The 12,318-nt window shown below is 42.6% G+C and overlaps 1 protein-coding gene across 1 annotated transcript in view; it reads left to right on the top strand.

The window, feature by feature from the left end:
* The window catches only part of nup88 (nucleoporin 88), a 76,208-nt gene extending 70,746 nt beyond the window's left edge, over positions 1-5,462 (top strand). Inside the window, exon 16 of the mRNA XM_048612830.1 lies at positions 3,663-5,462. Within this exon, the coding sequence (XP_048468787.1) occupies positions 3,663-3,726 (64 nt within the window). The 3' untranslated portion in view covers positions 3,727-5,462. The remainder of the gene's footprint in view (positions 1-3,662) is intronic.
* Positions 5,463-12,318: the final 6,856 nt, after the last annotated feature.

Raw genomic sequence — 12,318 nt, 5'->3', positions numbered from 1 at the left:
TTCAAAATCTCCCCTCCCCCTACCGCATCCCAAAACCAGTCCAGCTCGTCCCTGCCTCCCTAACCTGTTCTTCCTCCCACCTATCCCCTCCTCCCACCTCAAGCCGCACCTCCATCTCCTACCGACCAACCTCATCCCGCCCCCTTGACCTGTCCGTCCTCCCTGGACTGACCTATCCCCTTCCTAACTCCCTACCTACACTCACCTTTACTGGCTCCATCCCCGCCTCTTCGACCTGTTTGTTTCCTCTCCACCTATCCTCTCCTCTATCCCTCTTCTATCCGCCTCCCACTCTCTCCCTATTTATTTCAAAACCCCCTTCCCCTCCCCCTTTTCTGATGAAGGGTCTAGGCCCGAAACGTCAGCCTCTCTGCTCCTATGATGCTGCTTGGCCTGCTGTGTTCATCCAGCCCTGCACCTTGTTATCTCGTTCTCTGGCTTGGTGGAGTGTTCCAGCAAAGCTCAACTAAGCTGGAAGAACAAGACTTCATTTCCCAACTGCAACTTCTGTTTTTTTTGTTTCTGACTTACAGCATCCGTAGTTCTTTTGGTTTCTATTTAATTCAGTATCTATCTTAGTCTAATTTTACTCTGTTGTCATTGACCGCACTTTTTACTTTTCTCTGCATGCAAAAATGTTCCTGCATGCACAATTGAACTCTGTTTCAACATCAGATTGTACCAGAGAATTCCACATGCTAGTTGTTTTTACAGTTGTCCCCTATGTAGACTTCCTTTGTGATTTGCCTTAAACTTGTGTTCGCAATACTGTCTCTCTGACCAGTGGAGACAATCTGTCACTATCGTACTGTAAATCTTCATAACTGCAAACAGCTTAATTAGGTCACCTATTAATTACCTTTGCTCAAGTGGTGAGAAAAGCCTCTAAACATTTTCTGATCTTGCTTCAGAAGTGTGGCCGTCCTCCTTTGGTAACGTGCTGCTGAATTTACCCTGCGCTATTTCCTTTCCTTTGACATATTTCCTGGGACGTAATGCTTAAATCCACCCAAATTGCAACTGCTGCTGTAATTCTGTTCATTTGACAACAACAAAGGTTGAATACCAAGTGAGCTTTGCAGTTGGGTTGGCCAATCAGTTTTCACAAAAAGGCTAACCACTGGCAATCTTCATTATTACAAAAAAAATGTTAGATTGAGTAAGTCAAAGTACCCTCTTGCTCTAAGTGTTTCATGCTTTGTAGTCTTGTCCCTCCAATCCCTATAATTTTTCCCAGTCCTACAACCTGTGAGATACCTCCTTCAATTCTGTGATCTTGAGACTCCCCGGTTTTAATAGTGGTATTGTTGACGGTTGTGCTTTCAGCTAATTAGGCCCCAAGTTCTGGAATTTCCCCCTAAAACTTTCCACTCTGCTTCCCAAAAAAACTAGCTCTTCAATTATTAGATCATCTGTTTTCTCTGTGGCTAGATGCCAAATTTCCTTTAATAATGGGGTACAATGGGATGTTTTACTACTTTTAAGGCACTTCCTTGTTATAGAAAAAAGTAACTTCCAAATGTCACCCCACCCAGTACTTAGTCACCTTCAGAAGGAATGAAAAGAAGATGTCACCAACAGGTTTCTTAAGACAAGCTCAGTCTGTCAAATGGCAAGCCATGGTGAGAGTTTTGGACAATCCAGGGCCCTTGTACAGCCGATCTCCCACCCCTCGGGCCTCAATACAAACTCTTTTGCTTGTGTCTCACCACAAGCATATAATACTGCATATTACCAAGGAGAGTCCCCTGCACAGACTAAGTGACAGAATAATCCCCTTTGAAGTGAGCACGTGCGTAGGCTGTCCTTTGGCTTTGGGGGGCTTTTAATTACTAAATAAATGAAGCCTGAATGAAGGGGATGATGTTGCATTTTCTTATTGAACTCTTTCTGTCTTAGTTGTGATCACTCACTCCATCGTTTGATGTTCTTTTCACAATTTTTTTCTATCTATATGACTTGTAGTCCTTAGCAAAACTTGGATGCATAGCTTCCAAGTCTTAGTCTTAGAGTTTTATAGGCAAATGATAAGATCTCATTACAAATCGCTGTGATTATCACTCGTCACATCCATCACTTAGAATATATACATATTATCCCTGTCTGCTATCTTCTGACCAATTCTCTATCAAATCAAAAGATTATCTCCAATTCCACGTGCTCCCAACACTATTAGCAGTCCAATGTGTGAAACCGTACTAAATGTCTTCTGGAATCCCATGTATGTAAAATATGTAGACACTGTGCTATCTCCCATGATTGTTACCTCTTCACATTCTATTAGGCTTGTTAAACATGTCTTGTATCTGCAGCTAACAGACTCTGCTAATTTTTCAGATTTCAAGCAGTGCATTCCAGATAATCATCATTCACTTTGTAAAAGCTTCTACCACTGGAAGTAGTTTCTCCTAATTGTCTCTCTCAAATCCTTTTTATGATTTTTGGACCTGGAAGCATAGGAGCAGAAATAGGCCGTTTGGCTCCTATGAGCTAACAGCTGGCCTGTGACCTAATTCCTTGTACTTCAACATAGCCCTTAATACCTTTAGAAAGAATAAAATATCTGTTAAATGTCTCCTTAACCTTCTCTTCAGAGAACTTGTAGTCACTCCACATGGTTGAAGTCTGACACCCCAGTGCTATCTGAATAAATCTATTCTGGATCTGTGTGGAGGACTTGACACTCGTCCTAAAAGTATTGGCCTTGATTGTGCTCAGTATTTCAGCTGGGGCATGACGAGTATTTTTTTTTCTTTTTGGTGGTTTAGCATAATTTACATGCTCTTGTACTGAATGCCTCATTATTTGTAATGCACAGGCTCTTGTATGCCCTTGAGAAGCATGCTAAAAGTGCAATCGTGACAGGGACCGTTATTGTAGATTAATTTATCCATGGTTGAGAATAACATCAGTCATTCTTAACTGGTGAGTGTCGTCTGCACCAGTGCCAGGCTCACATTCTTGCCATCCAGGCACCCTAACTTCTCATAAAATCATCACAGAATCCCTACAATGTGGAAACAAGCCATTCAGCCCAATAAGTCCACACCAACTGTCTGCGAAGTATCCCACATAGACTCGCTCCCATAACCCTGTATTTCCCATGGCTAATCCACTCAGCCTACATATCCTTGGACACTATGGGCAATCTGGCATGGCCAAACCACCTAACCTGCACATCTTTGGACTGTGGGAGGAAACTGGAGCAGACACAGGGAGAATGTGCAAACTCCAAACAGACATTCGCCCAAGGGTGGAATTGAACCCGGGTCCCTGGCATTGAGAGACAGCGGTGCTAACCACTGAGCCGCCCACTTACTTTATGTACTTAACTTTTCACAGGAGCTGTCAAAGTGGTTGTCTGTAATGTTGGATCTTTAAATTGCAGAATACAGCGGTTAGCTCATGTTTAAAAATGGAAGGCCATAGTTTTGACTTCCCCTAACTATTCTGCAGCACAAGGAACCTTTCAGAATGTAGTATACCTCTGTATTTCTGAAAGAGTCCTGATTGAAATCTGTCAGAAATGCAGAGCTCTTTCTTTGTTAAAAAGCGGAGTAGCAGTCTGAGTGATTAGAAAATGGCTCATTATTTCTTGAAAGATGATGACTAGTACTAACTAACTGTTCAGGTCTGTTTAATGTCTTAATTTTCTTTCTCAGGAGTGAACGTATTACTGAAATGGTGAGGAAAATTAATGACATCAGAACTCATGTGAACTTTTAGTCCTGAGCTTGTCTATCTACACAATGATGGAAAGCACGAAGTTTGAAAATTCCGTGGAAGACAACCCCAATTCCTCTGAAACAAGATTAAGGAAAACAAAAATGACAGCATTTCAGCCATTGCTGGTCCTGCTCAAATTCCAGTTTCAATGCGTTTTGTACGGAATTCATTCTGGGTGGGATTTCACAAGGTTTTATTTTCAGTCGGCATAAAGACCCAAATTGGTGTAACCTTGCATCTCAGATCTTTTTATATACAGTTCTTCAGTCCAAAGGAATCATTGATAGAGACACCAGTGCTCCACCAAGAATTAGCAGAAGATTTCCAATCAATCTCCAATCATACAAACTGGTTCTTATGTTTTATAAACTCCAAATTACTAATTACCTACCTCTTGCTGGACTAATTGGCTCCAGTGGATGGGTTATTTTGTTCTTCTGATTTCTGTCTTGTGCCCTGTACAGTTTCACCTTTTGCCGGAAATGCAATTCTTTCTGTACAAGTCTAGCATCGTGGTCAAACACCCTGCCAAATTATAGCCTGATTCTAGAATTGTGTTTCACTCAAAGCAGCAAAATATTTGCTTTATTTGTTCATTTGGTCATTGCTTTGACCAGGGGAAAAATGCCCCTCTCTGTCTTAGGATCCTGTACTGTACATTATGTCTACCACAGGGTAGATGAACCTCCATCCCTACAGCTGGTTCTGTTCAAAATCATACCTCTGGTATGACCATAACTATAGGCACATGTATTTCATGCTTATGCTGCTGATTTTTCAGCTTTTAAAATCAATATTTCTGGGATTTTTTTTAATGCATAGGGGAAATGTGCATACCTTTCACCAGATGTTCTATCACATTTTGCAGTGTTTTTGTTGGACCAGTTTGGAAGGCCCTGCCCAATATTACATTATCCCTTGACAATGCTTGCACTTTCAGTCTGCACACTTATTTTACTGTTTAGGAGAAAGTGTCCAATTACATCTCCTGATCTCAACACTTGGGGGCAGTGTTGCTGCAGCCACCTGGCTTTACCTCCCTTGGCCAGCTCAGTGAAGAAACCAGCCTCACGTTTACTCTGGCCCTCTGACCAATGGCTCCCACTGAAAAGTCAGTGCAAACCCAGTGACTGTGGGATCAGAATTTGGTCTGTATCCATCATTCCCCACAAAAAATGGTCACTTGGGTGAAATGACGGATAGGGGAGGTGGAAAGAGAGAAAACAGTTCGCACAGAAACTTTATTTGGTAGGAGACGACAGTAATTTTGACAGGAGGGATGACAACTCCAAACATTTTAAAATGTTTGGAATATTTTGGAAGCTCTTGTAAATGAATCTGACAAGTTTTGTACTCATATCTAGTTTATTTTTGCAGCTTAACTGTTGGTTTATGAAAAGCAAATGCTCTGTTTGGAGGTGTGATGGCTACTGTAATTCTTTCATCCCAAGCCTGTAAATGCAAAGGAGGAGGGAGTAATTTTAACTTAATGCATCAAATGCGAATAGAGTTAATTAGTGCTTTATATCCTGCCCAATTTTACTCGCCATTGGTCAGTTTTCCATTTGATTGCTTATATTAAAATTACCCCAAATATTTTTTGATAAAATAATCTTTAAACATTTTCACCCAGATCTTACAGCCATTCTTCAAGATCCTTTTTGTAAAATGAAGTACCTTGATATGCAATTTTGTGTACTTTATACATCTGTGTGAATAAATGCTTTTGTATGGTTTGTGTTGTATTGTTGATGAAAGAGCTAATTCACAAATTGTATAGTAGGGCTGAGGGAAAATGAAAAAAAGAACAGTACAGCACAGGAACGGGTCCTTCAGCCCTCCAAGCCTGCACTGACATGTTTTGCCCATCCATATTAAAACTCGTCTTCACTTACTGGACCTGTATCCCTCTATTCCCTCCTTATTCATGTATTTGTCTAGGTGTGTCTTGAATGCTGCTGTTGTATCTGCTTCTACCACCTCCTCTGGCACTCACCACCCTTTGTGAAAAACATGCCTTGCACATCTCTTTTAATCTTGCCCCTTCACACCTTGAACCTGTGTCCTGTAGTAATTGACTCCTCCACCCTGGGGGAAAAAGCTGCATACTTTCTACTCTATCCATGCCATTCACAATCTTTTAAACTTCTTTCGCCCCTCAACCTCCTGCATTCCAGTGAAAACAAACTCCCTCTAGCCAACCTTTCTTCATAGCTGAAATCCCCCATACCAGGCAACACACTGGTAAACCTTTTCTGTATCCTCTCCAAAGCATCCACATCCTTCTGGTACTGTGGTGACCAGAACTATACACAATATTCCAAGTGTGGCCTAACTAAACTTCTATAAAGCTGCAGCATAACTTGTCTATCCTTCTACTCAATGCCCCTTGCAATGAAGGCAAGCGTGCCATAGGCCTTTCTTTACTACCATATCTACCTGCCCTGCCACTTTTCGTGATCTCTGGACCTGCACACCCAGAGACCTCTGCATATCAATACACCGAAGGGTTCCACCATTCACTATACACTTTCCACCCGTAGTTGACCTTCCAAAATGCATTACTGCACGTTTGTCCGGCTTAAACTCCATCTGCATTTTCCTGCCCATTGCCTCCAATTGATTTATATCCGGTTGTATGATGTAGCTTCTTATCCATTTCTTAACTGGAGCTATAGAAAATGACAAAAGATTATGCTGGACATAGGTCAGGTGCCATCTGTGGGCAAGGAGAGGACATTTGGGTTGATGACTTTGTCAGTGAAAGATGTAACAGACTTGAAACAAGTACAAGGGAAGGGGTCATAGTGGAAATACTGCAAGGGAGGGTGTGAGGCTAGAAAGTATAGGAGTAGCCCCTCAAATGCCTGCCACCATTCTAAATCATTGTTAATCATCTGCCTGAATGCCATATTCCTATATTATCCCATTATCCCCTCATGTCATCAGTATCTAGAAATCTCTGCATCTCAGTCTTGAACTTCCCTAATAACTAAGCCTCCATACCCCCCTAGAGTAGAGAATTCTCAAGATTCACTATCCTTTGACAGATTCAATGATGAAAGGATGATATATGACAAAAATGGGTTACAAAATATAAAAATCATCTGCTAGAACTGTAAGTGACACCAATATGATTGTTAGTGGCTGTGCGAAAAAAGGAGCGGTTGTCATCATCTAGTATTGTTGAACTCATCGAATCTGGAAGGCTACCAAGTGACCAACTGAAAGATGAGATGCTGTTTCTTATTAAAATGATATAAGAGACCAAAGACAGAGGGGCCAGGGTGGAACTGAGTCAGGAGTCTGTTACAAGTGACTGAAGTTCAGGGCCACACTTTGTGAACTAGAGCACAGGTGCTCCAGAAGGTCTCATCCAGTCTGCTTTTGGTTGCTACTACTGTAGACGAGAAATTGTGCTGTTATAAGATAAGGTAATTGTGAGAAATAGGAACAGGACTATGTCATTCAGTGATCAAGCCTGGTCCATCATTTATTAAGAACATTGTTGATCTGATTGTTGCCCTCATCCCCTTGTGGATTAAAAGTCTAACCCACCTATTGGTGACACAGTGGCTCAGTGGTTAGCACTAATGCTGAACAATGTCCAGGACCTGGGTTCGATTCCACCCTGGCTGGAGTGACTGGCTGTGCAGAGTTTGCACATTCTCCCGGTGTCTGCATGGGTTTCCTTGCAAAAATGTGCAGGTTATGTGGATTGGCCATGCTAAATTGCCTGTGGTGCGCATGGATCTGCAGGCTAGGTGGATTAGCCATTGGAGGATAGGTCTGAGTAGGATGCTCGAAGGGATGGTGTGGACTTGATGGGACGAATGGCCTGCTTCCCAACTGTAGGGATTCTATGAGTAATAAAGGCCAGAATTCCAGTTGCAACCTTAATTAGTTGCTGCACCTGAATGTTAACATTTTATGATTCATGCACAAGAATGCCCAGATCCCTCAGTGCAACTCTTGTTTTGGAGTGTCTCTATATTTAAATAGTCTGTCTTTTGATTCTTTCTACTAAAGTGTATGACTACAGACTGTTACAGCATCTGACTGACAACAATGTGCAAAATTGTCCAGGTATGTCATGTACATAAAAAGCAGTAGAAATCCAACGCAGCCAATTACCACCCCATCAGTCTACTCTCGATCATCAGTAAAGTGATGGAAGGTGTCACTAACAGTGCTATCAAGCAGCATCTGCTCAGTAATAACCTGCTCGGTGATGCCCAGTTTGGGTTCCGCCAGGGCCACTCAGCTCCTGACCTCATTACAGCCTTGGTTCAAACACGGAGAGTAGAGATGAATTCCAAAGGTGAGGTGAGAGTGACAGTCGTGGACATGAAAACTGGATATCAAGGGCAAACTCTACATTGGTTGGTATCATACAGAGGAATATGGTCATGGTTATGGAGTCATTGAATCATATTGCATGGAAACAGACCTTGTGGTCCAACTTGTCCAAGTTTCTGAAAGTAAACTGGTGCCACTTGTCTGTATTTGGCCCATATCCCTCTAAACCTTTCCTATTCATGTACTGTCTGAATGTATTTTAAATGTTGTGAGTCTACTCCTCTGGCAGTTCATTCTACATAAGAACCATTCTTACCTGGTCTGGCCTATATGTGAATCCAGACCCACAGCAATGTGGTTGACTCATAACTGCCCTCTGGACAATAAATGCTGGCCTAGCCAGCGATGCCCTCATCCTGTGAATGAATAAAGGACAAAAAAAAGTTGCCCCTCAGGTCCCTTTTAAATCTTTTTCCTCTCACCTTAAAAATATGCGCTCTAGGGTGGGGGTGTTTAAAACTAGACAAAAGATTTTTGCTATTCACTTTGTCTATGCCCCTCATGATTTTACAAACTCTATAAGGTCACCTCTTAACCTCCTATGCTCCAGGGGAAAAATGTCCCAGCCTATCCAGCCTCTCCTTATAACTCAAATCCTCTGTTCCCAGCTCGACATCCTTGTAAATCTTTTCTGAACCCTCTCTGATTTAATAATATATTTCCTATAGCAAGTTGTTGGACGCCAGTCATCTCAGCTCTAAGACATCTCTGCAGGAGTTCCTCAGGATAATGTCCAAGGCCCAACCATCTTCAGCTGCTTCATAATGACCTTCCCTCTATCATAAGGTTAGAAGTGGGGATGTTCGCCAATGATTACACATGTTCAGCACCATTCATCACCCCTCAGATGCTGAAGCAGCCCATGTTCAAATGCAACAAGATCTGGACAATATCCAGGCTTGGGCTGACAAATGGCAAGTAACAAACAGCAGGCTATGACCATCACCAATAAAAGACATTCTAACCAATGTCCCTTGACATTCAATGGTGTTACTGTCACTGAATCCCCCACTATCAACATCCTGGGAGTTATCAAACTTAACTGGACTCATCACATAAACACAGTGGCTACAAGAGCAGGGCAGAGGCTAGGAAAACTGCAGTGAATAACTCAACTCCTGACTCCCCAAAGCCTGTCCAACAAATACATGTCAGCAGTGTGATGGAATACTCCCCACTTGCCTGGATGAGTGCAGCCCCAACAACACTCAAGAAGCCTGACACCATCCAGAACAAAGCAGCCCACTTGACTGCACTGCATCCATAAGCACCCACTCCCTCCACTACCAAAGGTCAGTAGCAGCAGTGTTACTATTCACAAGATACACTGCAGAAATTCACTGAAGATTCTCAGACAGCACCTTCCAAACTCACAACCACTTCCAACTCTAAGGACAAGGGCAGCAGATGTATGGGAACACCACCACCTGAAAGTTCTCCTCCAAGCCACTCACCATCCTGACTTGGAAATGTATCGCTGTTCTTTCATAATAGCTGGGTCAAAATCCTGGAAATCTTTCCCTAATGGCATTGTAGGCAAACCCACAGCAGGAGGTATGCAGGAGTTCAAGAAGGCAGCTCACCACCACCTTCTTAAGGGCAACTAGGGACAGGCAATAAATGCTGGCCAGCCAGTGATACCCACATCCCACTAATGAATTTAAAAAAAACTTTCTTCCATTAATGCTGTTTATCTGATATCTTTGGGATGTTTATGGTGTCCATGACGATTGATGCAAAATATTGGTTTAAATTATCTGCCATTTCACTGTTCGCTGTTATTCATTCACAAGCTGCATCCTCCAAGGGTCCCACACTTACTTTAGCTACTCTTTCCAATTCTTGTTTCGTGTCAGTTCTCATAGCCCTTAACTCCTATTTTAAATATGTTTTTACCTCCTCTTCAAATAATTTTTGTGATCCAGCTTCCACAACTGTCTGAGGTGGAAAATTCCAAATATTCACTATCCTCTAGGAAAAGTTATAGAAGCTCTTGCTTTAAATCTATTTTTGTGTTATCTCCAAATTTAGTTACAGTGTATTCACCTCCTTCCTCAAGTTATTAAAATATGTTGTAAACAGTTGCAGTCCCAGAATTAGCCCCAATGGAACCTTTAAGATCATAAGACATAGGAGGAGAATTGGGCCATTTGGCCCAACAAGTCTGCTTCGACAATTGATCATGGGTGATATTTTTCTCAACCCCATTCTCCTGCCTTCTCGCTATGACCCTTGATCCTCTTACCACTCAAGAACCTATCACTCTCTCTTAATTACACTCAATTAATTAATCTCCATTGCGTCTTGTAGCAATGAGTTCCACAATCAACATCTCTGGCAGAAGAACTTCCTCTTCATCTCAGTTCTAAAAGGTTGTCCTTTCACTCTGAGGCTGTGACCTCAGGTCTCATTCTCTCCTACTAATGGAAACATCGTCTTCAGGTCTACTCTATCCAGTCCTCTCTGTTTTCTGTACGTTTCAATCACACATCCCCTTATCTTTCTAAACTCCATTGTGTATGGACCTGGAGTCCTCAACCGCTTCTCACATGACCAGCTCCTCATCCCCAGGATCATTCTTGTAAACCTCATCTGGACACCCTCCAACGTCAGCACATCTTTCCTTAGATACAGGGTCCAAAACTGCTCACAATATTCCAAATGTGGTCTAACCAACAGTACGTTTCTGCTCTTGTATTCTAGCTTTCTTGAAATGATTGCTAATATTACATTTGCTTTCCTAACTGCTAATTGAACTTGCATGTAACACGAGGAGAATTTTGAATGTAAGCTCCCAAGTCCTTTTGTGTTTCAGATTTGTGAAGCCTTTCTCTGTTTATAAAATAGTCTATGCCTCTGTTCTTCTTACCAAAGTGCATAATCTCACACTTTCACACAGGAGATACCTGTGATCCTGGGTAGATTCAAAACAGAAAGCTGAAACTTGAGTTGATATTCATGTGGCTTGTGTCTCAGCTGGAGGCAGTCACTGCGGACTGTGATGTGGCTGTGCAAATGTTTTAGCAAATTGCTTGTCAAACACCAGGAGCGACAGAGAAATTAATGACGCTCGACGAGAAAAAGGCTAGAACGGAGCAAATTTGCTCTCTGTCGCCTGCCACTCAACCAATTTTCCAGCCATGTCAGGAATTTGCTCTCAATTCTCTCGGCTTCTACCAACTTAAGAGTGACTTTGTCACATGTCTTCTGGAAGTCTGTGCAAACAACATCCATAGATGCTGTATCCTGACCGCTATTTTAGTCACCTCTTCAAAACCTCTTCAGTGAGATTTTTCAGGCATGACCTACCGGTCACATATCCATGCTGGCTCTCCCTGATTAACTGAACAGTTTTTGAGTGTTCACTTACGGTATGCTTGATGATAGACTCCAACAATTTCCCCACCACAGCTGCTAGGAGAACTGATCTGCAATTCCCTGGTTTCCTGTTTTCGCCCTTCTTAAAAAGCGGACTGACACGTGCAACTTTCCAACCCGGAGGAATGACTCCCGCATCTAGGCAACTCTGAACCATTACAGTTAGGGTGTCTACCATGAGCTCGTCATGGTAACAACCTCGGATAGAAACACCAAATACCGGGCATTTGTTACCCTTTAATTCCATTCATTTCCTCATTACCGATGTTTTATTCACGTTCATTTTATTCAGTCCCAATTCCCGATCCACTTTTCATTTCATCGGGACTTCCGGAAAGCTATCCTCCATTTCTACTGTAAATACAGAGGCAAAAGTAATTATTCAACATCTCTGTCAGTTCCCCATAGTCATTAACAACACCCCACTTCCAGTTTGAATAGACAAACATAGCACTCGTAATCTCTTCGGCCCTGAAACTGCTCGACCACGTCCTGAAGCAAACCAGGTACTACAGCCACATCACCTTCCTTAGCACCTGCCTACAGAACCAGATCATCCCCAATGGACTACAATCCACATTCAAGCCTTCCCAATTTGGCCCCAACCGTGATAATATCTACACTCATGGTATTGAGATCCTTCAGAAGCGTTTCTCCCTGCGACTCCTGAAACACACACTTGCAGCAATGCGCCGGCATCTCCAGACACTACAATCAATGCCCTGGTCGACCCATTGTCTCCGCCTGCTCCTGCCCCACCGAACTGATCTCCAACTATCTCGACTCCATTTTCTCCCCCTTGTCCGTGACACCACCCACGCCCTCCACCTCCTCCAGAACTTCCAATTCCCCGGT

This window comes from Rhincodon typus, chromosome 26 (assembly GCF_021869965.1).
Source record: "Rhincodon typus isolate 14 chromosome 26, sRhiTyp1.1, whole genome shotgun sequence".
In the NCBI taxonomy this organism is placed as follows: domain Eukaryota; kingdom Metazoa; phylum Chordata; class Chondrichthyes; order Orectolobiformes; family Rhincodontidae; genus Rhincodon; species Rhincodon typus.
The sequence above is the reverse complement of the archived record's forward strand: the minus strand, read 5'-3'. Positions and strand labels throughout refer to the sequence as shown.